The following is a 27,363-nucleotide window of genomic DNA, read 5'->3' as shown; positions in this document are numbered from 1 at the left end:
GACAATGGTGTTTTGTTTTTTTTTTTTTTTTTATATGTCTCTTCTTGCTCTGCAATAATGCAACACAGAATGACATTGCTGAAGTTTTATCTATATTGCTTGTAATTGGTAAAAAGAGTAATCCGTTATTTTATTAATAAATTTTTATCCAACGGTTATTAATTAGATCTAAAAATTCTAATAGCTTAAAATATATATGACACCCAATCAATTGCCGTATATTCTCATTTTATAGAAAATTTTATTATCTTGTAATTTTTTTGGAAAGTTATTCTTGAAACATATTTATCCCCTCACTATATAAAAGGTTTGATAATACTATTATGCATTCATTAGAATATTCTCTTTGTTTAAAAAAGTAGACTTTTTAGTTAAGCTTGTGTGCAATGTTCATTAAATTTCTAGTTATTTGCAGTTGAAACTGACTTTCATTTCAGTGTTAATTTTGTGAGTCATAAGAGAATCTCAAGTCTTCCACTAGACCAATTCCAAAGAGAAAATCTAGAAGAAGGAATTCCTGAGAAGCAATGGAAGAGGAGAGCATTTACACAAAAGATGGAACTGAGGATTAGCATGTGAATCCTGCTAATAAAAAGGAAACTGGAACATGAAGAGCTTGCCCCTTTATCGTAGCTACTTGTGCAATTTGTTTTGTTAATAACTTAGTGGAATCTAAGCATGAAAAGAAACATGCTTATTAGTTTTAGCTTTCATCAACAGAAATGAATGCTGTGAAAGATTGGCTTATTATAGAATGCGCTCCAGCCTGGTTTTTGAACTTGGAAATTTACATTGTCATTGCTGTAACTTTTGCAAGAAAGGAAGTCCAATAAAGCCAATGGTGTAAATCAAGTGCTAAAGGACATTAACGTTGACATGCTATACACTCTAATCCCAATGCACAATGGGCTCTCCAGGCACAATAGAAGAAACAAAGCTGAGGTGAATGCAGGATAAATGGCCTCTACTTTTCTACCATTTGTCCTGATCTTGTTCACGAAACTATTTTACAAATGTACAGATTTTCAGAAGTGACATTAGCAGATTCTGTTCTTGCAGTTTTTTTAGAAGTACATGCATTCGCATGCAGAACCCTGCCTTTTGCTAAATTCAACACCAGAATATAATAAGTCTCTCGGAAGGGATCAATTACACTTTACGGGATTAAATGCTCCGCTGGTACCAAATTTTAGTCACTCATATTTAATTGGTACCAAACTTTTAATTTGTTTCTTTTTGGTATCTCTTCTATTATTTCTGTTTGTTCTGTCAGTAACAATGAGAAATCCGACAGTTATTTGCTGATGTGGCTGCCGGATTTATAAAGGATCACACACCACTTGCCACATCTGTTGCTTAGTCATTCATCATCAACTACTGTAAATACTATTGTATCCAAAGTATATCTTTAAATTAAACTAACAAAAGTACATCTTCTAAATAGCAATCCTAGCCACAACATAACAACCAAACTTAGATAGGTCCTTTCTACTCTTCATGCTCCTTTTTTCTTCTTTTATTTTCTGCAGCTTTGAATTTGGTAAACTAATCCATTCTTGTACTTATTCAGCAGTTCAGTTGTAAGATCAGATTCACCACTGTTCATTCTTAACTTAATAAAATGACAGATGAAGAACCTATATAAAAAGAAACCTTCATTACAACTAAAAACATATCAATGTAAACTAAGAGAGCATCCCCAAAATTTGCGCCCGGGTTTCCTTTCAGTTGAGAGACGAAGCTTCACTTTCAGTTATTTTTGGCAAAGCTTCACTTGCCATTCCACATGCACATATAGATCAGGGGCTCAACTCCAACACTAAGCATACTTTCAGTTGTTTCTTGCTCCATTTATTCGACAAGATAAAAAAAAGGAAGCTACAAAATTGATTAATAGAGAAAGTAAATCGATCCAAATACTAAAAACTAGGTTTCAAAATTGGGATTTTTCCTGATTTAGGGTTATTTATTTGGGGTTGAGATTTTGTTAATTACTGACTTGGATAAAGTAAATGACTCAGCAACAGATGTGGCAAGTAGTGTGTGGTCCTTTATAAATCCGGCAGCCATATCAGCAAATAACTGCCGGATTCCTTATTAGTACTGGTGGAAGAAACAGAAATAATAGGAGTAGCACCAAAAAGAAATAAATTGAAAGTCTGGTACTAATTGGATATAAGTGCTAAGGTTTGGTACCAACAGGACATTTAACCCCACTTTATGCATAGATTAGAAAAATAAAAATAAAAATAAAAGCTTGATTGCCACAACCACCGCTAAAAGACGACAATTGATCAATTTTCTCTTCCTTTCTTCTCCAAATATTGAGAATTCAGGACATTATACTTCTTGATTAGTTCAGAAACAATCTACAATTTGTCTATAACAGTAAGCAGAACAACCTTTTCTTTCTTTTTTTATTACAAATGACACCTAATGCTAAATCTGTGGATATAGGCAGAGTTGAATATGAAAATATGATAGAAGAAATGAGAAAGAAAAGATTTATGTAAAACCACAATGGTTGTGGCCAGTTATCATTTCATTGCTTGCATGTAAAACAAATACAAAGTGACCCAATTTATAAAATTGCTGGAGCTAAATATTCAGCAATCGGACATCTGACACAACACAACGAATACTCAATTAGTTTCAGTTAATCTTCATAATTTCCCTATTAAGAGCTTGATTCTGACGATAAGTTGATGTGATTTAAACCTCTTCACAGCTTCAATTCCCAAGGCGATCGAGCTATAGCTAGATACTAATCCAAATCTTCTGCATCTGGGCCTTAAACTCTGTCAACTCCTGGATTTTCTGATTCAACCGAACCAAAACTGCACCAACTGCACATGGGTCCTTCTTTTCACAGAATTCTAATATAACAGAAGCTTCATTGCCGTACATATGTTCAACACAACTTATGAAGTGAGTGCGAGAAAAACCTTCTTCAGCTTTGGCATTAGAACTGGATAATATCTTAGCGTATTTAACAGCAGACCTTAACCACAGCATTAAGGTATCCACTTCATCCCTATCATCATCACGTTTATTAATGACTTCTTGGTGCTGATCTATACGTATTTTCTTGCGTGATCTGTTATTACCTTCTCTTGGAGGAACAGATACGCAACAATCACTCGAAAGTACTCCTGATTCGTGTCCAGTCCTGTTAGACCCATTATCTTTACAAGGTGGCCACCTGTAACTAGGATTACGACTACAATCATCAGTACCACTTTCTTCAAAAGCTAGTTTCTTCTTCTCCTCTGCAGTATTATTTCTTGATAACCCAGAACTGAGATTCTCACAGATGTTCAGAAAACGAAAGAAATCAGCCAGGAGATCAGGGTACTGGCCGATCATAGCAGTAACTGCATGTTCCAAATCAGACTTTCCAATCTTTTCGCGAGTATAAGAGTAGAAGTGGTTCAAGAATTCGAAATAACTTTCCTTGGACATCTTTGCTCGAACGTGTTGGAAGAAAGTGAGTCCTTCTTTGCCAGTCCGCTCCATTTCGGACCAAAGAAAGTTGACGAGAAGAAGATGATATAATAGGGTTTTTGTTTTGGAAACTATGATATAACAGGGTGAGCTTTTTGCCTATATATATACATATATATCCCTTTAATCAATATATGTCAGCAAATCTTTAGGAGGAAACGTATATAAGTGGAAGATTTTGATTTTAGGATATATGTTAATCCTAATAGGATTTAAGGTATTGTAATATTCACTATTAGATTAATATAAAATTAATCTTAGCTATTAATATGTTTATAAAATTAAAATATATAATTTTATTTATTATTATTAATTATTATCCGCAAGGTTATTTTTTTATTTTAATATCTTAAAAACTAAAATAGATATTAGATTTTCTTTTATTCTTTCAGAAATCATAAATCATCTTTTTCCTTTCTATTATATATTAAGAAGAAAGAGAGGATATGTCTTCAAAATTCAAACCCACATGTGAGGAGGAACCTCTATCAAAACTTGTTCTTGATTGAAGTAATTCTATAATAAAAATATATGGTGTTAATTTTTAACTTCATTAAATTAATTCCTAAATATTTCAAATTATAGAAAACAACTAATTAATTAATATAAAATTTATATATATTAAAAAGTATGTAAAACCTATATTATATTATATAGTTTTCATATAATTTTATAATTATTTTTCATTGTTTTAATTTAATATTTTTTAAATCTATTTTAATATAATTTATTATTTACATGAAATGGTAAGAATTCTATACAGCACAAAAATATCATAAAGTTAACATAGATATTACATATTTATATTTTCCATGTAAAATGAAAGCAATTTAATAAATTTTTAAAATAAATTATATATAATAAATTGAAAATAATATAAATAATATTATATTTTTATAATATATATCTTTTTATAAAATTATATAATAAAATTTTGATTCATATCTTTATAAACAGGCCATTGGTTTGGGTTTATAAAGTAACATCTAAATAGACCCATTAGTGAGGAATGGGATTGAGCCCGCATTTCTAGTGTTGCAGCTGTATCTCTTCTTTAGTTTCATCTTCCAAATTGTTTTTATCTTTTTCTTTTCTTTTTCGACAGATCAAAGCCGAATCTATCATCAACCCAGACAAGTATTTTGCTCAAATCATTCAGAGCAATGGTGCGCAAGCGTTTTCAAGAAGCCAAAACAGGTACTAAAACTTATTTTTGTATTTCGATGAAATTGCTGTCCAACTGTTTGATGAAATCCCTGAAACAGGAAAAGAAGAGGATTAATGTTAAGCTTTTTCAGGCTTTGAATATTTCAAATCGGTGAATTACGACAAGTACTTCAGAAAAATAGGACTGGGAAGAGAAGACTGGCATTTCTGGAAGCAAGTGGGGAAGGCTCTGTTGTGTACCTACACGCTGTTTGGTGCTGCTTGGGTCTACAATGAAACATCACCACTTGGTTGGTGGACTTTAAAGCCAAGGCCAAAAGAGGAGAGAGAGCTAGCTCACTTGTACGAGAGGCGTGAATTCCCATATCCAGGTGATACAGAAGCAATGGAAGAGTTTATTGCAAAGGGAGGAATGATTGGTACGACAATTGGGCCAAAAGGGACTCTGGAAAATGATAAAGATCCGTTTAATTATCAGAAGGATTTGCAGAACAAGAAGTTTGAACAAGAAGCACAGAAGTTGTGGATTAGAATGAGAAATGAGGTTATTCAAGAACTTCAAGAGAAAGGGTTTGATGTGGAGTAATTACTTTTTTATGCCTGTTGGTAGTTATATGGGAATAGAGTGCCTGATTGAAGTTTTCTCATTAGTGTTGGCAGTTTGAAATGCATGCAAATGTTTGGTTCATAATTATGTTTGATGATGAGAGTGTTATTGTATACTCCTGTCTGGCATGATTTTCTCCTTATGATGCTTCAAATGGAAAAGGGGAGACAAAATTGTGTTGTAGCATGCATGGTTTGTTCATTAACTGTCAACAGAAGATTTCCTGTTACTTGTATCTTAGAAACTGTGATGCATCATCATCATGCATAGATAAATAATAATGGGCAGTCAGTAGATAGCGTATGCTTATTGTTTACTTGAATTGGGGATGATTTCTTAGTGTGTGATGGAAGGTAATAATTTCAGAACATGATTTTAAGTGCTTTTTACTAAAAACAGTGTCGAAATCTTGCATTGTTGAACAGTTTTGGCAGCAAGAACACTGCTTCAATCTCTATCACAGGTGATCAAGTGGAAACTTTTTAACATATCTGCACAAGGTCCCAGAATGCAAATGTTCCAATTGCAAATTAAGATTCTTTCAAATCCAATCGTTAAACTGTTGCCTTTTTCTAAATTAGGATTGCTGGCAAGCTTTTGAACCTATTACAGGATGAATAGACAGGAAATCTTGTACAAATTTCACAATCCCCTTGGTAAAAAGTGTACTGGAAGCTGGATGATAGTATACCGTTTCAGGGCCTAAACAGCAAATAACACAATTGAGGAATCCTATGCAGAACCTCCAACAGGATCAGGCCAATCAAGTTTGTCCAATGAAGAAAATAATTCATCAGAAGCAATTATTTGGGTTCTGTAACAAGCACTTGGGTAGGATCTCTTTGGGTCCCCACAAAAGATAACAGTACCGTTCTGCATTGTCACAAGGGCAGAACAGAAGCTAAAACATTCATTAATTACATCTCAAGGTAAAAAAATTGCATAAAGACCAAAAGGGGAGACTCTCATCCCCAACCTAAAAGCCCTTATCGTGTAGGAACTTGAAGCTTGTAATTATCAGATTATACCAGTTGTATCACACAAAAGTAACAATTACCTAAAATCATATTACAGGTCTTTAAGAGCTTTTAAAACTACTTCCCGGCAGATTGACATGGAAACTGGCAATGCTATATGCTGAGAAAACTAGCTACATTGAGATAAGAGTCTCATCAGGACTCGGGTTTTCAGTTTCAAGGATTTCATTTAATTGCTCTCACAAGTAGGACGCCAAGTTCATCACCACAAACCCCATTCTGGTTGATAAAGTAAAAAAGGATAACACAGAGACATTTCCTTGCACGAGTCATCTATTAAGCATCGTACTCACCTAAAGTAGAAGACCAGATGAGCATTTCTTTATGGAGACCCCAGTACAGTGAAAAGAAGACCAAAGAAGAATTTACCAACAAGCAATTTTATATACAACTCGTGAAATCATAAGAAAAAGGTGCAGCAGATGTGCAACAATGCCAACTATTTGTGGCAAAGAACCATGCCAACTCTCAAAACGGTTTCCACAAAATTCAAGCATCAATGGAAAAACCTGGTTATCTCCCATTTCAATGATCAATCTGATTAGATGAACTAAAGAACTACAGGACCTAATCTTTTGGAACATGTAATAAACTTGAATCATTTCTCAAAATATAGCACCCGTAAACAGGTGGGTGAGAAATCATGTGTTTGCCAGAAGTATAAGGTGCTACACTGCTAATGATTCTGACCATAATCAGAATTCATTTCATTCAACAAGCAACCAGATAGTTTTTTCAGAACAAACACAAATCACAACTACATAACTGTGATTACTATTATTTGCATTCTCAGGGATACATCCTAAGAACGTTTCAATATAATATGCATATATTACCAAGAAAAAGAAATGCTAACTACAGAGCCTGATGATAAGCATCATTTATTTGAATTAAAATTGACTAGAAACAAAAATGTTATAATTACCATTGCTGAATTATCTGAAATGCGTATTAAGCAGAGAGAAGGGTTAAAATAAAAATGAAGTGTTTTTATCTATAGAACAAGGAACCACATTCATTCATGTTTTTACAACATCACATTCCATTGGAGGACGATCAAATGCACCTTTATAAAACATTCCTTGTCATAGAGTGTGAATTCTGTAGCCTACTCTTTCCAGATCTGCTTCTTCCATAATTCCTCAGTGGAGTCAAATAGAACCTTAACATGCCATTATCAAGGTGGTTTGGAGAATACCTGGCACTCCGATTTCGCTGCAGCACAGGATCTTCTCTTCTCTTCATAACATACTCTTTGTTGTCAACAATTGTTCTCGCACTACATGCCATTTTGCTGGAATCTCTAGCGCTAACAGTATAACTTCGTATAAGTTTCTGGCTAACAGTCTCATTGGCTTCCACATTGGGCACTCCACCCAGCTTCTGTAAAGGCTCCCCTACCTGCTCATCAACCACATTTCCACCAATACTGCTTTCCTCATCCCCACATTTGCTCTCACTTCTCTTCTGCATCAAACCCCAGATTTTCCAGACACTACTCCACCTCTGCAACTTGTTGAATTTGAAAACTTTTTTACTAATCCCAGCAGCAACAGAATCAATATCCTTAGCAAGAGCATCAGTACTTTCGCCATGATAATCTTTTACTGAATACCAATTTGAATCCCTCAATTCTTTCTCTGTAACCAACAACTTTGCTCCATGGAATAACCCAATTTCTGGAGATACTTTGGCATTCAATATTGATTTAAACTCATCATCCCCTAAAGTGATTCTCCTTTTCGAACCCAGACGATCAAAACTCCTCCTTCTCCTCCTATCTGAGTAAAATTCCCTAGTCTGCGCTGTGCCTCCAGGACTAGTCTCCACTTCATTCTTCAAATCCAAATTGTCTTTCATATTCTCAATCCCATTACCTGCTAACTTTGCATCCTCTATGACAGAAACCAATGGAGCAAGCCTTGGGTATGTTTTACCAATCAAATATCCATCCCAAGAAGCCCTAGGTTCATCAAAAGAGTATCTTACATCATCGACAGACAACCTAGCTACATCAACTGATAATCTTGGATCAGTATCACAAGATCTCCTACCAACCCCATAATCCCCAATCTCTGACTGGGTATCTCTTAATCTTTTAAAGCTTGTATTCCCAATTCCCACTACCAAATCCCCATCTTCACCACCATGTTTCTTTTCCTTCTTTTTAATGTTCTTCTTCTGTTTTAACTGCCATTTAACTAACTTGTTTCTAAAAACTGAAGCTGCACCCCAAAGACTAAAATCTTTACCTCCATTTCTCTTTCTCTCCCATTCAAGATCTATAAATTCTTTCATTGTTTTAAACTCTCCATCTTTATCAAAATTATCTAGATTTCTTTCACTACCAATCACATTTCCCCCACTGCCCTCTTCAAAACCCCTAATTTCTACCTCATTTTCCTCTTCTTCTTTCAGTTCAAGACCCAAGTTTTCTACCTTTAACTTGTGATTCAAGCTAAATCTTTTTTTATCGTCAAGATTAAAGAGATCGGATAGAGTGTTTCTCGCCCTAACATCACAAGACTTGCGACGGGGCTGGTCCGAAGCAGTGTTGGTGGTGCTGGTGGAGGTGGTGGAAGAGGCATTATTATTAGGGTTTGAGCTGCAAGAATATGATTTGCTTCGGCGGAGCTCGGCGGCTAGGTGGGTGATTGGGGTTTCTTGGTGCGTGTCAGGGTCAATGCCGGCGAGACGTTCGCGGAGGCAAGAAGCACAGAATCCGGTAATGGGTCTGGTGGGGTGGCGGTGGCAAGTGGAATGGCGGTGGTGGTGGAGTGGTTTTGGTGGTACTGTCATGGCTGTGGAGAGGGGACCAAGTTCATTTTTTTCTTTTTTTTTTTCTTTTCCTTGTCAGTGAGAAGTGAGTGAAGAATGGCAAGTGAATGTGAGTTTGTTGTTAATAATAGTAGTGTGTTGTTATGTGGAGAAATCAACCCAAAAACCCCGCCGGATAAACCCTTTGATTTTCTTCTTTTCTTTTTAGTTCTATTTTTAATATGGAACCTTTAAAAAAAAAGAAAAAAAAAAAAAGGAAAAGTGAAAAAAGATCCTCTGGTGGGGCTTTTAAATTTAAGAGACTTTAGTTTTTTAACAAAAAAAATAAAGAATAATTCAGTTTTTTAATAAATTAATATTTATTTTAATAATAAAATTATGATATAATTAACTAGATTGAAAATTTATATAAATAAAAATTAATATATTTTTAGATTTTATTAGGCATAAAATAAATATCTTCTAAAATTTTAAAAATATTTTAATAGTTAATATTAAATCATATTAAATTATAAAAATTTAAAAATATTAATTTATAAATATAAAAATAAATATAAAAAAGTCTAATCACTGTTGTACTTTTTCTGCTTAGTGATACCAAAAACATTTAATTGAGACTGTGGCTTCTGAAATAGTTTTATCTTATTACGTGTGCATATGATATTTAATTTTATTTATTATTTATTGAAATATTTAGATTTCCTTAAGGAAAAAATATTATATAATATATATTTCATATGGTTATTTAATGCAACTAATAATAGATAGTCATTACTGGTAGTTAGTTTATAATCAATAATTGTTAATTAATAGCCTATAATTAGTGTTTAATAAAATATAATATATTCAATATTAAATTATCATCACTATTTACTTAGTGTAAATGTATTTATTATTATTTTAGATGAGTAATAATTATAACAAATAATAATAATAATAACAACTCTTATTTATATAAGATAATTATTTTAAAAAAAATTCTACTGTAATTCAAAAAAATTAATTTTATTAAAATAATTTAGAACAATACTTTTATTTTCTTACTATGTTACATTTTTAAATTATATTACTCATTATAATTTCTTAAAAATAATTATGTTAATTTATTTTTGGAAATATAAATGTTATCAAAAATGTCAAAAAAATAGAGGTAGTATAAACAGTTATTAGTTCATCTGTCAATCACTTTCTATCTTAATCAAAGTTAATCAGCATTTTCAAATAGTTATTTCACACTAAACAGGTATCATTAGTTCTACATTAAAAATATTAACAATTTTTAAATCTTCATTTTTTATTATTTTATCTAGCTGTTTCACAAAATTTTAAAATACACTAAGGGTTTAATTTATTTTTAAAAATATTTTTTGATGAAAAATTTTATAGTTTTATAATGAGAAAGATGACATTACGGATTAATCGTGCTTATTGAAATAAAAAGTTTGTGATTCAAACAAAAATCTTAATACAATTAAATTTAACAAATATAAAATTTTTAATGGTTATATTATTTTATTTATTTTTATTAACTTTAAAATTTCTTTATTAGTATATTCGACTTGTAACGTCATTTTTTTTAAGTGAAATTATAAAATTTATTTCTGAAAATTATTGTTATAATTTTAAAATAATTTAATAAAATTATTAAAAAGTATAAAATTTAGAATTTAATTAATAATTATACCTAAAAATAATAATAAAAATATTGCTTTAATGATTTAATAAATCCACGAATATATAGAGTTATAATTTTAAGAATAAAGCTTTCTATCTTTTAATACAAATTTAATGTCGAAAAGAAAAAAGAAATATGTTTTAAATTTCAAAAAAATCAATAAGGTTGTACCCTTGCGGGGCTCTTTCCTAAACAAAGAAAAGACCAAAGACCAAAAGCAAAGAAATTCGAACTTAGATTTGATGGTTAAAGAGAAAACAAAACAAAAAGCTACAAAATTTGATGAGTGGAAAAAGGGTTTTAAGAGCTTAGAGATCCCAAAAGCAACATTTCATATAATTCCCATTTAAAATTTGGAATTTTACTTATTTATTTATCTTCTTTTTTAATTTTGTTTCTTTTATTATTTGTAGCCTACAAAACTTATTGACTAATTTACATACTTTTAAAAGATATTTACAAGAATGGCTCATAATATTAACAATTATCATTGCTCTCTTATTTGTTAACTTAATTACCAACTCAACTTAAATTCATTACATTACTGTTCGAAAAGATTATATTATTACTATATGGATTACTTCAATAATATTAAATCCGACTTTCACGGTTACTGTATTTGAAGTAATTTTTTAAATACATAAAATCATATATAACAAAACACGTAAAATATACATAAAAAATAGAACACAATTTTTATAAAGGTACGATAATATTATAAAATAGTGCGAACCGAAATATATATTATAAAGTATAATGGATGTTTTGTTTGGCTAATATTAATAGAACTTTGAGGAGTTGATGCTTGATGTGGGGATTTAAAGGATGGGAACATATGAGATTGCTTTTACTCTTGGGCTTTCTTTTTTGTTGTGTTTTTGTGCCTGTGAAAGTAGTAAAGGTTAATGAGCATCGCTTCAAGTATAAGTAATAAATGAAATAAAGTTTGATTCTCAAATCTTTTCATTTTTTTCTAAAATAAAGAAAAAAAAAAAAGTGGTCTTCCTCATACACGGATTTCGATCCTAACAGCATAACCTTATCTCTTGTGACTCATAGATTACACATAATTTCTTTATAATATAGTATTCGAAGTAATTTAACTAATTTAGGATATGTTTGGTAGAATTTTTATAAGTAGTAAAATAATATTTTAAAAATTTTAATACAATTATGTATTCAATACTTGAATTTAAAATTTAAGTTAAATCATTACAATTTTATTGGGATGGTGCTCGTTGAATTGCAAATTGATTTGCAAATTTCATTCAAAAACTTGTAAAATTACCAAAATTATTGTGTTGTCAACTTATAAGTGATAATAAGAAAGGCAAATTTTTATGTTTAGATTTGTTAAATTTCACGTGGATTATATAATAAAATAGTTATTTTTCTTATTCGTACTATAAAAGGATATATTTTTATTCATATTGGTAATCTTATTTGTTATTTATTAAATTTTTTAAATACTAGAAACTATTAATTACTGGAGTATTAATTTACAGAGCTTAAAATGTGTTTTTCATTTTCTTCTAGCAAAATTATCTAGTTTCATTTTTATATTTTTTTCTTCTTACTTTTCATTTCGTTTATACAATAAGAGTATTCAGATATGGACACTCTATTATTAAATATTTAAAACTTAACATTTTATTATCATATACTTTAAGATATTGACTAACTATTCATTTATTGGACTATTTTAAGAATGCATTTTTTTGTATCAATTTCATATATTAAGAGATTTTTGAAGAGAATTGAATCATATCCTTATCAATTGAACTAGCCCTCTTATCTATTTTATTTTAATTGTATTTCTAGATGGTAAATACAATGTTTAGGTTTGTGGTTTTCATATGGGAACTAACAATATCAATAGCATCTAAAGAAATTAGAGAGTAGCTTGTGAAGTGTGTCCAAAAGAAGATGTGGTCAACCAAAGAACACTACAAAATAGGCATTGAAATTTACCCATTTTGTTTCTATCTCTATGCTCCCATAAAATTATGCTTCAAATTTCATATTAAGATGCCAATCTTGGAAACTGAGAAGAGAACCTTAGGATTCTTTCATTTTTACCTTTATTTTATTTATAGTACTAAACTTCATAATTTGATAGCCAATTCTGTAAAACCCTTTTTGCCAAATTGCACGTGCACTGCACTTGACTTTTACTTCAGGGACAGCACAGTTTGGGTTTTACCAGTACCATTTTGATCCCTATGTGTCATAAGTTATGACTCATAATTTTATTTTTTTAATATTTATTATTAATTAAAAATTAATAAACATTACCCATTAGCTCAAAACAATATTTTAAAGTGTCTGTTCAGTTTAATTTTATTATTAATAAATAATTTTTTTATTTATTAAAAACGCTCGTAGCTATTTTTTTATATCTGTCATATAAATTATTATAGCAATTAAATAAAATATTTTATTGACATGAATTAATGAGATCAAAGATTATTGTTCGTTTGTTCGATCCACTATTTTTGAAATTTTATTTTTTAATCTGAAATAAATGCATATAGTCGAATTAGGTTTTGATTTTAAAATAATAATATGAAAATATAATTATAGTAAAATTAAAAATATATAGAAATTATCGATTTAAAAAATTAAAAATCTTTATCGCAGTAATAATATTTTTTTAAAAAATATTTTAATATTATTATAAATAAATTTAATTAAAAAAACTATTCTTTTGTAATTGTCTATTAATATCAGTACGTGCGTATAGTCTTTTTAATTAAGAAAATAAAGAAAAACAGGTTATTACAGATAAGATAATACTTCTCTAGAACCTAGGATTCCGGTTCTTCGAAACACTTTTCTAAATTGCACGTGCACGTGCAATGCACCTTTTACTTTGCACTTCACAAGAAATTTGGTTAATCCTTTTGGTTCTTCTGTTATATCCAATAGGCTAAGTGTAGACCCATAATCAAAGAGACCATCCATGTTTCTTACTATTGTTTAATGACAAAAGAACAAATTCTCTATCATTTTGTTTTTAATATTATAATTTAGAGTCTGACGAATAAGATCCTTAATAATTATTAAAATATTATTTTAAAAATTTTAATAAAATTATATATTTAAAATTTAAATTTAAAACATAAGTAAATTATAAGAAATTTTTACTGTCTCATTTATATATTATTTGATAGTTTTCTATTATTTTAATCGTTGGCTCTTATTATATGAGATTCTGCCTCTTATTTTTAACTATTCTAAATTATAATTCCTTTTCTATTAATTATTAATTCAATTACTAATAATTAAAGTACCATTCATTTATTTTTATTAATATTTATTACTAGTGAAATTAGTATATATATTCTCTTTTTTTTTTCTCTTAAAAATAGTTGGTTTTTAGAGACTGTGCAAATAGATTAATCAATGGCTCCAAATATGATGAATTAATATTTATGACAGCGCAATAAAAATATAAGATCCAGTTAGACGTTTGAATTTTTCACGACTTGTTTATATAATTTTTATTATAATAAAAAAATTTATACTCATATATAAAAGAAAAATTGTGCCAAAAATTATTTTACATTAGTAAATTATCACCATTTGGGCATGTATAATGTTTTTTTAATATTCTAAAATTAATTTACCCTAATTTTGAAATAAATTTCTCTATAGACTTGTTATTTCACAAATTAATTTGTCCTCTATAAATTCCAAAATTGAAATCAATTCATTACTTGGAGTCTAAAAGCCTGGCCCATTTCCATTATCATCCCTCCAGAGTAGTAACAGAAACGGCGCCGCACGGAGAAATATCCTCATTTCCAATAAAAAAGAAAAAGGGTCTCTAGAAAAGCAGAACTCAAGAGCTCAAAAAAATCCCCAATGGAGGAGAAAGTAAAAGCGTTTTTTGAACTAAACGAAGAAGAATCGGCAAGCGTATCAAAACTCACCTATCAACCTCACCGAGTCGGTCTCGATCCCAGTTTCTACGAAGATTTCGTTTTAAGAGGCATCCGAGTTGACCGTGTCGAACCCGGTTTCGTCTCCTGCACTTTCAAAGTCCCTCCTCGCCTCACTGTACGTTAATTGTAGTGTTTTATCAATCATTTGGTGCTTTTAAAATCAGATTAAGGAATGTGTAATTGATTTAGAAATGTCGTTTTTAGTTATTTAATTATATATTATCTCGGCAGGATAGAAGCGGGAAGTTAGCTACAGGTGCAATTGCAAATCTTGTAGATGAAGTAGGTGGTGCGGTGGTGTTTGTTGAGGGTCTTCCTATGAATGTCTCCGTTGATATGTCTATCTCTTTCCTTTCCTCTGCTAATCTCCATGTAATCAGATCCTTCCCTTCTGTACATCCTTTTGCATTTGAATTAATGTTCTAATCACAGTAGGTAGATGAACCACACATATTCACCGTTGGTGTGTTCTATATTTGAATGGTGTCACACGCCTGCTTTAATCGTTTATATTAGTTACTAATATATATGCGTCACTCGTCTATACACAGATATGTCATCAGAATTTTTTCTTATTGGATGGTTACACTATTGGCAATTTGTGGCCAAATTACCGTTAATAAATTTGATTGCTGTAAAATCGATTTTGTTGAATAAATGTATCAGTGTAGAGTAGTCTTTGTCAGATTTTCTGAAACTCATCTAGAATTAAAGAAAAAATGAATTGTGATTTTTTCTCTTTGGTTTTCTCTCTAAATTCTATAAAAATTGATATGATTAGTTTTAATTGAAAATTAAGTTAGTAAGGGGTGAAATTGTAGTGGTATTACAAGCAATTAACACTAAACGAATGAGCTACAACTATTGAACTAATGGTGCTAGTGAATTTGGATGCTAATAGTTAATGATTTAACTCTCATAGTACTAAAGTGTCACAAAAAATCATAGAATTTTTTGCATCAAAAGGTTAAATATTTCTTTTTTATTTAGTGTTTAAAGTTAGTCTAACTAATTTAGAATCAGGCGGGCTCTTGCAAATAATAAAATATTATTTTAAGAGCTCTAATGCAACTGTATACCCAAAATTCGAATCCGATACTCTTCAATAGTAGGAAAGGAATTTTCAATCCATCAAAGTGTTGCTCGGATTGTTTGCTTGTTTGATATAGTATGCTGGTAGGTGTTAGGTGTTGTATCTAATTTGTTTTAACTCTTGATGATTGAATTTCAGGATGAACTGGAAATTACAGGTAAGGTATTAGGAAGAAAAGGAGGGTATGCTGGAACCACTGTTCTTGTTAAAAATAAAGCAACAGGGGAGTTAATTGCTGAAGGTCGACATTCATTATTTGGTAAACATACTAGCAAAATCTAAACACACATATATATTTATATGTTTCTGTTAGGTGTAGATGTCACTCTTGTTTTCACATTATCCTTTCACAATAACATCTCTGCTGTGAATATCTTTCTTGCAACCATAAATTTTATATTATCCAATGTATAAAGATTCAGTATGTTTGCAGTAAAAACATATTTTGGTTGTTCACTGTCCCTGATTCGTACCATTTAGATTGTTTTTAGAGCCCAATTTTCAAATGTGGAGCTTGAAATTGCAGGTGTTTTCAAATTTTAGAAAGCTAACAGTACCATGATATGAAGAAAACTGATTTATGATTATACTGATACTTCTTATCATTAGGTTAAGTTTGGATGATGTTAGTTGGGTATTTATAATTTGGCATATATCTAATCTCCAATTAATGATTAGGGGGCATATTAGAATCAATGATTAGTTGTTATTAGGCATCATAATGAAAACTTAAAAAGAAGAAAAAGAGAGATATTCTTAAATGCTATCATGATCTAAAAGGATTAGTCCAGTTGACAAGGGAAAATATGATTCAATTTTCTCAGTGAATATTTTGGGAATTAATTTAGGGAGAAGGTGCAATTTGGCCCCCAATGTTTAGGCCAAGGTTCACATTTACCCCTAAACTATTTTGAGGCTCAATTAAGCACAAAATAGTCAAAATTTAACTATTTATGCCCCTAACCTTAACTGGATACTTAACTCCATTTATCAAAAGCTGATGTGGAATAAAGATGGCCATTACAAATTAAAAAATATATTTCTCTTTTCTTTCCTCAAAAGGCTTCCATTCTTTCACCACCACACTCAAATTCTCTTCTTCATTAAAATTTTCAAACGACAAAGCAAACAAAGATTTGCCCAACTTTGAAATGACAAAGCAAACAGATCTAGCAATTTCAAAGGACAACACCATTCATGCAAGAATTGACACTGATCAAAAGCTCCAGAGGATGGACAAAAGATGGGAGAATCCAAAGCAACACCAAATTACCAAATATCTATTCAACTATAATTAAATTGAATTTGTCAAAGAACAGCATAAAAAAGTAGAGTTTATAAAAGAGTAAAGCATTATTAGAAAAGCATAATTCAACTATAACTAAAGAGATTCTTAGCACTCACTCTCCATCCCAGAAATAATTTGTTTTTAAAATCAATCCTTTTTAGACAAACTCAGTTTGTGAAATGAATAATTTTGAAGTGAGTTGTTGATATAATATACAAGAGATTTGAACACGTAAAAAATTTTAATTCTCTTGAAATAAGATCATGTCGAAGACAAAATAGAAGAGATTGTTAATTTTTGATGAGGAGAAGGAGGAGCCAACATCGTGACGACATGCTGGAGGCAGACGACGATGTTAAGGGTGTTGCTACTGCTGCGTGCGACGTTGCTGGTCTGATGACAACATTGTTGCGTCGATGATAATGTTGTTGCGTGCCACTCGCTGAGTTTGATTGTATTTTTCTAAAGTGGATTTGATTTAGTGATAGTGAAGGCTTTTATGTACTGTTTAGTGCTGAGAAGGGAATGAAAGAAGAACGAGAGAAAAAAGAAGAGAAGGGGGGAAAAGAAAAAAGAAAAGAAAAGGAAGAGAAGTGCTGATGTGGATTAGGTTCTGATGTAATTTATCCGACTCAATTACCACGTAACTAAGTGTATTGCCACCTCAACAAAGTGTAATAAAAGTTAAATCTTTAACAAAGGGGCATAAATAGTAGGTTTTTGATAATATTGTACTTAATTGCACCCAAAAATAGTTTAGGGATAAATATATTTCTAACTATAAACATTCAGGGTGAAAATGAGCCTTTTCCCATTAATTTATGAATGTACCATGCCGATGTGAGGAAATGCGCTTTTAAGATTATTAGGGAGAAATGAACGGTTAGATGTTAATATCTCAAATGAAAGATAATGATATGTCAAATTCTAGTTACCTTACCAAATAATAATAATAATGCAAAATAAGGATATGTCTAAGTTCTAAATATCTTACCAAATAATAATAATAATAATAATAAATAAATATAGGCAGCAAGAAAAGGCTTGAAGTTTCAAATACTACTCTTGTATTTGATGATAATCATGATTTAATTATGAGTGTAGATAACCCTCAACTCTAATTTAAGAGAATTTAATAATTTCTTTTAAAAAACAAAGAACTTAATATTTTTATTTATCAATTTTGAAAGAAATTCTTCTACCAACCTTGAATTCCTGATTTACTACTTATGGCCTAATTCAATTGACAAAAAAAATAATATTATGGATATGTTTGGGATTTTTTTAAATTAAATGCATTTATTTCTTTTGAAATTCTCTCAAATCTACTTTGAATTAAGATATCAATTCACTTGCTTTTTTAAATAATTTCAAAACTCAATGAATAAGATAAAACAAAAACTTGAAAAAATGCCAAATACACCCTATTGTCTTACTGAGGAGCTGTGCTAGGCCGCAAGTGGGCTAAATTTGCAAACAAAACAAAACCCACGTAAAAAATGTATCATTTTATTTATATTTTAGCTTTCACTCTTTTTCTTTTCCTAGTCCCGTATGTGAATTGAAAAGGGGAGATAACCATTATTGTATAGAAAATTATTAATTTTTTATTTTTTGAAAATAGAGAGTATGTTTAGAATAATGGTTAAAAGAAGCACAAAAATCATTAAGAAATATAGAAAAAGGAAATTTCACTTGTAATGAAAATTTATGCCCACGTTAATTAATCATTTTAATTTTGCAATTGGATAAATACCAAATTTACTTTAGTATTTAAATAAATTTAATTATGAAAATATTATTAAATATTTTCTTTTTTTAATATCTTATATTCACCTAATTTTATAAATACATCATAATGAGGAAACTCAAAATTCATACATAGTACTAAAAGAAAAAAGAGCCGCTATTTAAAGTAAATAAAACGACACCGTTTATCATCACCACTGACCTCTGTTTGTCCCGTGACAACAGATAAGATCGATGCCAGTCATTTTTCAAATAAAAATGGGAAAACTTCCTTAATTTCCACTTCAGCCCTCACAGTCTATAACATCTCAGGAAAGCCTTGAGGGTAGTCCTGTCATTTCAATAGCAAACTAACTGCATATATAAATATCTGGTACGGTCTCTTTCTCTTCCCTTTCAGTTAGCAATAAAATAAAATGAGCTACTCTTCTTCAATATCTCTGAATCGGCAAAGCACCACCAATCGCGCTCCTTCTCTATTCAGAAAATCAAAACCTCCTAATCATTTTCAATTTCCATTTCCCTCTCGTTTCCAGGCAGTTTCAGATTCTCAAAACGTTTCTGTAAAGTTTCAGTTGCAAAGTGATTCGATTTTTAAATTCCGTGGAGTTTGTTCCTCTCGAATTAGGGTTTCATCAGAGGATGCTAGGTTTAGTTCGTTACCTAAAAGAGAAGAAGAAGAAGAAGAAGAAGAAGAAGATAAAGTTGCGAGTTTTAGAGAGTTTATTACATCAGAGAGAGTGAAAGTAGCTGCTATGCTTGCTTTAGCATTATCTCTTTGTAATGCTGATCGTGTTGTTATGTCAGTTGCTATTGTTCCTTTGTCTCTTGCTAACGGTTGGACCCGGTCCTTCTCCGGTATTGTTCAGGTGCTTGTCCTCTTTTTTTTTTTTTTTTCTCCTTTTCTTTTTCTGAAAAATAGAACTTAAAAAAGAATAAGGAATTTTAATTGTCTCGTTCAATTCATTTCATGTTTGCGAATGGTTTATTCCAAACAAGGCCTTGTAGCATAATTGCATTTTTCTCAAATTGGAAAGAATTTAATTCTAGCAGCTATAACATTCTCTTACATGAGAACTGACTAAACAGAATTTAGTTGGAATCTTGCATTTTATAGACTTCTCAACACTATGAACAAGTTCTGACATTAATTTTGGTTCTATTTTAGGGATTTACCTGTAATTAAAGACTGAGTCCTGACTGATTGCTAGATACTTGTGGCAGTCTTCTTTTCTCTGGGGATACCTAATCTCGCCGATAGCTGGAGGGACATTAGTGGACTATTATGGTGGCAAGGTAGTTATGGGATGGGGTGTTGCGCTGTGGTCATTAGCTACTTTTCTTACTCCGTTTGCTGCTGAAACTTCATTGTGGGCTCTGATGGCCATGAGAGCTTTGCTTGGAATTGCTGAAGGTGTGGCTCTTCCATGCATGAACAACATGATAGCAAGGTATTAATTCCTACATTATGTTTATACATGATATACACTATGAGCCTCTCAAAATGTTGAAGAAATTATATGAACCTTCTTATTAGATGGTTTCCACCGACAGAACGTGCTAGGGCAGTTGGAATTGCAATGGCTGGATTTCAGCTTGGATGTGCAATAGGACTCACGCTATCACCAATCCTTATGTCTCAAGGTGGTATATTTGGGCCATTTGTAATTTTTGGTCTATCTGGGTTCCTTTGGGTTTTGGTTTGGTTATCTGCAATATCAAGCTCTCCTGACCGAAGTTCCCAGATATCCAAATGTGAATTGGAGTACATACTAAAGAAGAAGCAACAATCTTTCCCAGTTGAGAACAAACCAAAGACAACCAGAATTATCCCACCTTTCAGACGCTTGTTGTCTAAAATGCCAACATGGGCCCTAATTGTTGCAAATTCCATGCATAGCTGGGTACTGCCTACTGTTCATTTTGTACTTATATTCTTGAACCTGCGTGTAAAACGTTTTAGAAACTGCTTGAAGTGGTAGTACTTTCTGAATCTGTGTTTTAAATGTTCTCGATACTGCTTGAAGTGGTATTACTTTTTGGTGCAGTAACCCTAGGGCTATAGTCTACAAAAGCTTGAATGCAATCCCATTCCACTTTAACATAATCTTTTCAGGTATTAATTTAAATTTAATCTATTTTTCAGGGATTTTTTGTTATTCTATCATGGATGCCCATCTATTTTAACTCGGTTAGTTGTTCTCCACTCACTTTTTTATACAGATTTATTTCAAGATATATTCTTAAGGTGATAAATGGATGACATGCAACTGTAGATTTATCATGTTGACCTCAAGCGAGCTGCATGGTTTAGTGCTGTTCCATGGAGTGTAATGGCAGTTATGGGATACTTTGGGGGCATGTGGTCAGACACGTTAATACGGAGTGGCATGACCATCACTTTGACTCGCAAGATCATGCAGGTACATGTTCTCTTCTGCAATCAACATGCATACCATCTGTTCTAATGTTAATATCCACAATAGCTTGCTTGTTATTTGTTATGCAACACACACATGATATTCAGTCCAAGCACAAGGTAATAAGGAAGTATAGTGAAAATGATATTCATATAGTTACTATCTAATGCTTGCATATGTTTTTTGTTATATCATTCAGTTTATAGTGACCAAACAAGTGACTACTATAAATTGAGTCTATGAATGTTGAATGTCCTGCAAAAACTGGGTTCTCTGAGTATTTCTCTGTGCCCGTATCTGTGCATGGATTATGGTTCCATTGATGGAACTATATCTCTAGGCCAATTAAAGAAATAAATCCATATGAAAATCGTACTGATTTAACAAAATCAGTCCTTTTGACAATACCTTATTTTGCAATTTTTTTGCCTTGTGTTCTTTGTTTTGGTACTTTGATTGTTACATGTATATGTATAATCTTGGTTTTCCCTTCAATTAAGAGTAAGCATTTAATTTGTATCTTCTTTTCAGTCAATTGGTTTTATGGGCCCTGGAATTGCTCTTATTGGTTTGACTACTGCAAAAAGTCCAACTATTGCATCTGCCTGGCTTACACTAGCTGTTGCATTGAAAGCTTTTAGTCACTCTGGTTTTCTTGTGAATTTTCAGGTTGGTAAAGAAAAGGTTAAATTGTAATTAATGATGATTTATTTTTCATGTCTCTCTAACCTTTCCTTTTTCACTTCTTTTCCAGGAGATCGCTCCACAGTATTCTGGTGTTTTACACGGTACTAAAAATATTTCTTAATCACGAGTTCAATTTTGTGCGTTGCAATATACTGTGAGCTGATTGCCTTTGCTACTATTTATATTTGGGAAGAAATGACATGAACTCTAGGGAAACAACTTATAGACCCTGCATAGGCAGAAGAGACGGTAGTTTGGGCTAGAGATGTAAAGTAGTTGGTTGGGAAAGTAACAAGATATTAATACGGCTAAGAAGCTGAGAAAGTAGTCAAGTGTTAAAAAAGGTTAAACCTTTTCACTTTGTTTCTAACTTCTAACAATTAGTCTGCACTTTTTCAGGAATTTCAAATACTGCTGGAACTTTAGCAGCCATTATGGGAACTGTCGGGGCTGGTTTTTTTGTTGAACTTGTGGGCTCCTTCCAAGGATTTCTGTTGCTTACCTCAGCCTTATATTTTCTATCTGCCTTGTTCTACATCTTCTTTTCAACTGGAGAGAAGGTGAACTATGATTAACTGGGTCAGTAAAAACGACTTTCTCTCTCACTTCTGTCTTGTTGATGTCTGGTTCTCTCATGATTATAGGTTTGCACTTCTGTTTTTTGAATCTGCCATGCAACTATTGCAGAATTGTGTGCTTGTGGTGTCTTGCAAATGCTTGTAACCAGAGTTCACAATGAGAATGTGTCGTTGTTTGGCCAATGTGTTGTCAGAGATAAAGCATGCACAAATTAATAAATCAATTTGAGTTTGTTCTGCTTTTATAGCCAAACATTTTCGACAGAATGTTCAATTGCTCATTGATGTGTCATTGTTCTTTTATGCCATGTTAAGCCATTTGATTATATTTGTTTAGCTTCTTAATTTTCTGCATATGAATTTTTGCTGCACAGTTACCTGACAAAGTTTTACCTCCAATTACTCAAGAATCAAATTGTACAGTCTGCAGTTGCAACAATGAGAGCAGTTTGCTTTAATGTAGTACAGAAGTTTGTCGGCTGGGAGCATGTCCTGGTGCATCGAAGGAGATATATTTTGTCTTTTTTTTTTTTTTTTTAAGTTTTTGTTTTTCTCTTTTATTTTGGTTCATTCTCCATCTGTATCCATAATAAAAAAAAAGAAAAAGAAATGTACAGTGGCTATTTTTATAGTCCGTAGATTGTTAAGGGCTGTGTCAGGGTATCTGGCTCCAGAAAATGAGCAAAAAACTCGCAAGGAGGTATAATATTAGATTGCTCTCTGTTACCGTCTCCTCCCCTTTCGGCTTGCATCATATGAGGTGTGATGATGCTTTCTGCCAACACTCCCTGGCAGCTTCTAGTTCAGGTGCTATACAAATATCTGCTTCTGTTTCCGTTATTCCATTGACAGGACAAATGAGCTAAGCAAGATCTTGGTGTCAACCTGAATGAGAATTGAGCAGGAATGCACCCACGAACTTCATGGTTGGCACTGATCAATAGCTTCATAATATGAAAAATGAATCATATTATGCCAATACATCATTAGTTTGTATGGTTACGCTGACAGGCCAAGGCCCAAAATCTTCACCGACATGCACATTAGAATGTTAACATAACGACAGGGAAAAACAAAAAAAGACTGCCCGATTGGGACTGCTAAGCAAATTTGCTTTTTCACTTTTTTGAGTTAATTTATGTTCTTTTAAATAGCACTTTATGTTTGTCGAAGAAACAAAAAGCAGTTTATGAAAATTTAATTGTTTAATTTATTAAAAAATTTACTTTATAATGCCCACCAGTGAAAGTGACTGACATCTTTTGGCACATTACAATACGTATTTGGTAAAATAAAGCTTGATAGAGTTGTTCCAATTTGCGAACTTTCAGGAGCAGATATTAGTATAATCTTTTTTTGGGTATTTAGTTGACCTGGTTAATCGAATATAAAAGTCTGGTGTGTTTGAATAACTTTCCTCCAAGACAAACATTATAGCACTTCTGCTTGAATTGGTCTTTATTAGCATTGAATGAGATGGAGACATGGATGCAACAAACACCTATTTACTTGATAATAATCAACAAGGAGGAATTCATCTCTGTAAATGAAGAAAACATCGAGTCCCTGTAATTTGCAGTCAAGCCATAGAAAACACAGTTCTATCATCAGTAAGGACCATGGGAGTCCTCCAACTCATCCTGTCCTGAACTACATCCGTAAGGTAGTTGGAGCTTTTACAGTTCTCGTTTTTTGGCGAAAAAAGGCTACCGGAGCTGTAACTGGGGCCAAGAAAAGTAACAATCGAGTTGAGGGTGCTTCCTGTAAGTTATTGTCTTCATTTTTTTTTTCTCAATCTTCAAGCAGTATGTGTTCTGCATAAGAACTATATTGGAGAAATCAACCAAATGTACGATGGATGTCATATCATTCAGAAAGCCATAGCCTGGCCTTAAATATGTTGTAAATGAGTGTTGAGAGTTTTGTATATTTCAGTGCTTAGCAAGTCAACTCATCCAGTAATAGTTTCTTCTTTCAGAAACTAATTTTGCTTATGACCTGCAGTTTCAACTGATATTTCAACAGGAAGCAGTAAAAGTTCTTCAAGATTTAAGTTTTCTAGTTCCTATGGCTCTTCTAGCACTACAAGTGGACTGGTTGGAACAGTCAGTTTCACCCTTGAAGAGATTTACAAGGCAACTGAAAATTTCTCTCCAATAAATAAGATCGGAGATGGTGGTTTCGGAACAGTATACAAAGGGAAGCTCAAGGATGGATCTCTTGTTGCAGTAAAGCGTGCTAAAAAGGTACAGAATTGTATCTGTGGCAGGAAAAAAGATGCGTGATCAATCACTGGTAACACTGGATAATGACTTGATACTTTGTGGCAGAATGATTATGACAAGCGTTTGTCATTGGAGTACAGGAATGAAGTACTTACTCTGTCTAAGATTGAACATTTGAATTTGGTGAGGTTATTTGGATATGCAGAGCATCGAGATGAGCGGATCATTGTCGTTGAATATGTTGGAAATGGAACTCTTCGAGAACATCTGGACGGTAAGTTAATGAATGAACCATTGCTTAACCAAATTCTGCAGAAACAGAATCACTATGCAAGATCCTGAAAAGTAGAAAAATAGGATATTGGTCCTTTATGCTCCACTTGCTGAGGGAACGTGTGGAAACCATAAAAATCATACAAGAATATTTTGTGAGTCTGATAAATGCCCCAAGCCCCTAAAAGTTAACCATTAATGGCCTGGGGCACATATCAGACACTGGCATCTATGCATGACATTAGCCTAGTATACACACTGAGAGCTACTTATGTTAGCCAATTGAAATGGCTTTTTTGCAGCAGATAGTACTCCAGGTGATTAACATGATTAGATTGATGATTTGTTTCTCATGCAGGGACACGAGGAGATGGACTAGAGCTTGCTGAACGTCTGGACATTGCGATTGATGTAGCTCATGCAGTTACTTATCTTCATATGTACACAGGTAATACTCGAGGCAAGTTAGTGAAGGTGCAATTCAGAGATGGAAAGAAGGGGAATTTCTTTACGTTATCTTTTAGGAAATTCATTTATAGACCATTTAATTTTATGGAAGTTCATGCCTGTAACTTTATACTCATTCTAAAGCTTTGCAGTCAGGTTTTGACATGTATTGCACACTGTTGATTCTGCACATCTTTGTTATCTACATTTTGGCTCATAGAATCTTCAGAAACCTGAACTTAACTCATTTACTTGACAGATCCTCCAATAATCCACAGAGACATAAAAGCATCAAACATTCTCATAACAGAAAAACTCCGGGCCAAAGTAGCAGATTTCGGGTTTGCGCGCTTGACAGCTGGAGATCCTAGTGCTACTCACATTTCTACTAATATCAAAGGAACAACAGGCTACCTGGATCCTGAATACCTAAGAACATACCAACTCACTGAAAAGAGTGATGTCTATTCTTTTGGTGTATTGCTTGTTGAACTGGTGACTGGAAGATATCCAATTGACCAAAAGAGACCATTGAAAGAGAGAGTAACTATAAGATGGGTGAGTATTTCAAGGACCCTATTTTATTCATTAATCTATACTTTTCAGAATATGCCGATATAAGAAGTTTAGGAGCCACATATTAGGAAGGGGCATTAACTTCTCATTTTTGTCGGTCACAAATTAGGAAGCAACATGATTTAGCTTTCTGTTCTTGTGGTTCAGATATATCATTGCCTGTACCCACGGCAACTTTAAGGACTTATCACATCTTTATATGTCCTCTTCCTATGTATTATAGACAGTTCTCCGATATCAATATGATTGTCACAAATTGGTGAAATTGCTTCAAGAATGGCAATAAGGATAGAGATGCATTACGTAATTGGGTTATCAGTGAAAATTCTGCAAATGATTTTTGTGCAAATAACCAGAGAACACAAGGAATGTTAGTCCAGATAGTACAGTTATTCACCATCCTTCTAAGCGTTCTAACTAAGCAAACCCAGTTAGTGTAAATCACGAACTTGATAAGCTAGCACTAGAGTAAAATGCTACTGACTTGACCAAGTTAAGATAGGTTTACTGTATTTTGTTGTCAACAGATGAATAAGAACATCTAAAATTTTGCAGGCAATGCAGAAACTAAAAGAGAGAGAAGCTATATTAGTTATGGATCCAAGGTTAAGGAGAAGTCCTGCATCAAACATGGCAGTAGAAAAGGTCCTTGAATTAGCAAACAGATGCCTTGCTTCTGTAAGATCATCGAGACCCTCCATGAAGGAATGTGCTGAGGTGCTATGGAGAATTAGAAAAGACTTAAAAGAAAAATCCCTGTCTTCTTCGTCTGCCTCCACTTCTCATCAATCCGCAAACTTTCCTAGAAGAGATGCAAAGAAGAGCCGTGAAAAAACATTTGGGATTCAAGAGGGAGAGAGCTATAAATTTATTTCTGCTTGAAAGATTGGATAATCCAGTGTTCTTTTGTTAATACATTTTCTTTGCGTGAAATCCAAAGCATTCCTGCTGCAAAAAAAAAAAAAAAAAATTCAAGATCTCATGTTCAAGCCATGGAATCAACCCTCTTGCACATTTGCAAGAAGGGAAAGTCTGTATATTCTACTTCAGTGCAAGAAATCTCATGCACGTATACACCTTTGATGATCTTGTACATACAGTCATCTTTAGTGCTGCAGAACTCTCAGATGTGTATGGTTTGGCTTAGATTGTATTCTTTGATCTTTATTGATTATTCTGAAGCCAAGTTCTTGATATTGTATACTTTGTAATGTCTAAATGCCTTGTCATTTTCAAGTGTCATTTCTTCCGCGAGTATCCAGTGCAAAAGCTCACTCATCTGTCATCCAGGTTCAACTAATTCCTAAATGCA

At 32.4% G+C, this 27,363-nt stretch overlaps 5 protein-coding genes across 8 annotated transcripts; 4 read left to right on the top strand and 1 right to left on the bottom strand.

Moving 5' to 3' along the window:
- The first annotated feature begins 4,482 nt into the window (after positions 1 to 4,482).
- LOC8279769 lies at positions 4,483 to 5,600 on the top strand. The gene is made up of 2 exons (XM_002520383.4): positions 4,483 to 4,701; positions 4,803 to 5,600. Exons 1-2 carry the CDS (start codon positions 4,668 to 4,670, stop codon positions 5,255 to 5,257), a joined length of 489 nt encoding a protein of 162 aa, XP_002520429.1. The 5' UTR covers positions 4,483 to 4,667; the 3' UTR covers positions 5,258 to 5,600.
- A 1,611-nt stretch (positions 5,601 to 7,211) lies between these two features.
- LOC8279770 (protein OCTOPUS) lies at positions 7,212 to 9,329 on the bottom strand. Its single transcript, XM_002520384.4, has one exon. It carries the CDS (start codon positions 9,112 to 9,114, stop codon positions 7,384 to 7,386), a length of 1,731 nt encoding a protein of 576 aa, XP_002520430.1. The 5' UTR covers positions 9,115 to 9,329; the 3' UTR covers positions 7,212 to 7,383.
- A 5,233-nt stretch (positions 9,330 to 14,562) lies between these two features.
- On the top strand, positions 14,563 to 16,264 carry LOC8279771 (acyl-coenzyme A thioesterase 13). The gene is made up of 3 exons (XM_002520385.4): positions 14,563 to 14,830; positions 14,947 to 15,087; positions 15,947 to 16,264. The coding sequence occupies exons 1-3, from the start codon at positions 14,636 to 14,638 to the stop codon at positions 16,088 to 16,090; spliced, it is 480 nt and encodes a 159-aa protein (XP_002520431.1). The 5' UTR covers positions 14,563 to 14,635; the 3' UTR covers positions 16,091 to 16,264.
- Positions 16,265 to 19,152: 2,888 nt separating this feature from the next.
- LOC8279773 (probable anion transporter 4, chloroplastic) lies at positions 19,153 to 23,251 on the top strand. Of its 4 annotated transcripts, none has more exons than XM_048376359.1 (9): positions 19,153 to 19,714; positions 20,070 to 20,296; positions 20,383 to 20,749; positions 20,992 to 21,036; positions 21,122 to 21,268; positions 21,797 to 21,934; positions 22,020 to 22,053; positions 22,352 to 22,531; positions 22,954 to 23,251. In XM_048376359.1, the coding sequence occupies exons 1-8, from the start codon at positions 19,262 to 19,264 to the stop codon at positions 22,525 to 22,527; spliced, it is 1,587 nt and encodes a 528-aa protein (XP_048232316.1). In that variant the 5' UTR covers positions 19,153 to 19,261; the 3' UTR covers positions 22,528 to 22,531; positions 22,954 to 23,251. The 4 variants fall into 4 exon arrangements, with proteins under 4 accessions (XP_048232316.1, XP_015575534.2, XP_015575536.2 ...); XM_015720048.3 differs by having other exon boundaries at positions 19,157 to 19,714; positions 22,905 to 23,251; XM_015720050.3 differs by having other exon boundaries at positions 19,499 to 19,714; positions 20,057 to 20,296; positions 22,905 to 23,251.
- A 158-nt stretch (positions 23,252 to 23,409) lies between these two features.
- LOC8279774 (calmodulin-binding receptor-like cytoplasmic kinase 1) lies at positions 23,410 to 27,252 on the top strand. Its single transcript, XM_048376368.1, has 6 exons — positions 23,410 to 24,293; positions 24,535 to 24,776; positions 24,861 to 25,029; positions 25,387 to 25,476; positions 25,735 to 26,033; positions 26,607 to 27,252. Exons 1-6 carry the CDS (start codon positions 24,077 to 24,079, stop codon positions 26,931 to 26,933), a joined length of 1,344 nt encoding a protein of 447 aa, XP_048232325.1. The 5' UTR covers positions 23,410 to 24,076; the 3' UTR covers positions 26,934 to 27,252.
- Positions 27,253 to 27,363: the final 111 nt, after the last annotated feature.

Source organism: Ricinus communis, chromosome 1 (genome assembly GCF_019578655.1).
Source record: "Ricinus communis isolate WT05 ecotype wild-type chromosome 1, ASM1957865v1, whole genome shotgun sequence".
NCBI lineage: Eukaryota > Viridiplantae > Streptophyta > Magnoliopsida > Malpighiales > Euphorbiaceae > Ricinus > Ricinus communis.
The sequence above is the reverse complement of the archived record's forward strand: the minus strand, read 5'-3'. Positions and strand labels throughout refer to the sequence as shown.

Bases quoted from the DNA above. Each gene is read 5' to 3' on its own strand.
- LOC8279769 (XM_002520383.4), top strand. From the start codon at position 4,668: ATGGTGCGCAAGCGTTTTCAAGAAGCCAAAACAG. The intron at 4,702-4,802 runs GTACTAAAACTT...AAGCTTTTTCAG, and splicing joins TTTTCAAGAAGCCAAAACAG to GCTTTGAATATTTCAAATCG.
- LOC8279770 (XM_002520384.4), bottom strand. From the start codon at position 9,114: ATGACAGTACCACCAAAACCACTCCACCACCACCGCCATTCCACTTGC.
- LOC8279771 (XM_002520385.4), top strand. From the start codon at position 14,636: ATGGAGGAGAAAGTAAAAGCGTTTTTTGAACTAAACGAAGAAGAATCG. The intron at 14,831-14,946 runs GTACGTTAATTG...TTATCTCGGCAG, and splicing joins AAGTCCCTCCTCGCCTCACT to GATAGAAGCGGGAAGTTAGC. The intron at 15,088-15,946 runs GTAATCAGATCC...ATTGAATTTCAG, and splicing joins TTTCCTCTGCTAATCTCCAT to GATGAACTGGAAATTACAGG.
- LOC8279773 (XM_048376359.1), top strand. From the start codon at position 19,262: ATGAGCTACTCTTCTTCAATATCTCTGAATCGGCAAAGCACCACCAAT. The intron at 19,715-20,069 runs GTGCTTGTCCTC...TACTTGTGGCAG, and splicing joins CCTTCTCCGGTATTGTTCAG to TCTTCTTTTCTCTGGGGATA. The intron at 20,297-20,382 runs GTATTAATTCCT...CCTTCTTATTAG, and splicing joins ATGAACAACATGATAGCAAG to ATGGTTTCCACCGACAGAAC.
- LOC8279774 (XM_048376368.1), top strand. From the start codon at position 24,077: ATGAAGAAAACATCGAGTCCCTGTAATTTGCAGTCAAGCCATAGAAAA. The intron at 24,294-24,534 runs GTAAGTTATTGT...TATGACCTGCAG, and splicing joins TCGAGTTGAGGGTGCTTCCT to TTTCAACTGATATTTCAACA. The intron at 24,777-24,860 runs GTACAGAATTGT...ACTTTGTGGCAG, and splicing joins CAGTAAAGCGTGCTAAAAAG to AATGATTATGACAAGCGTTT.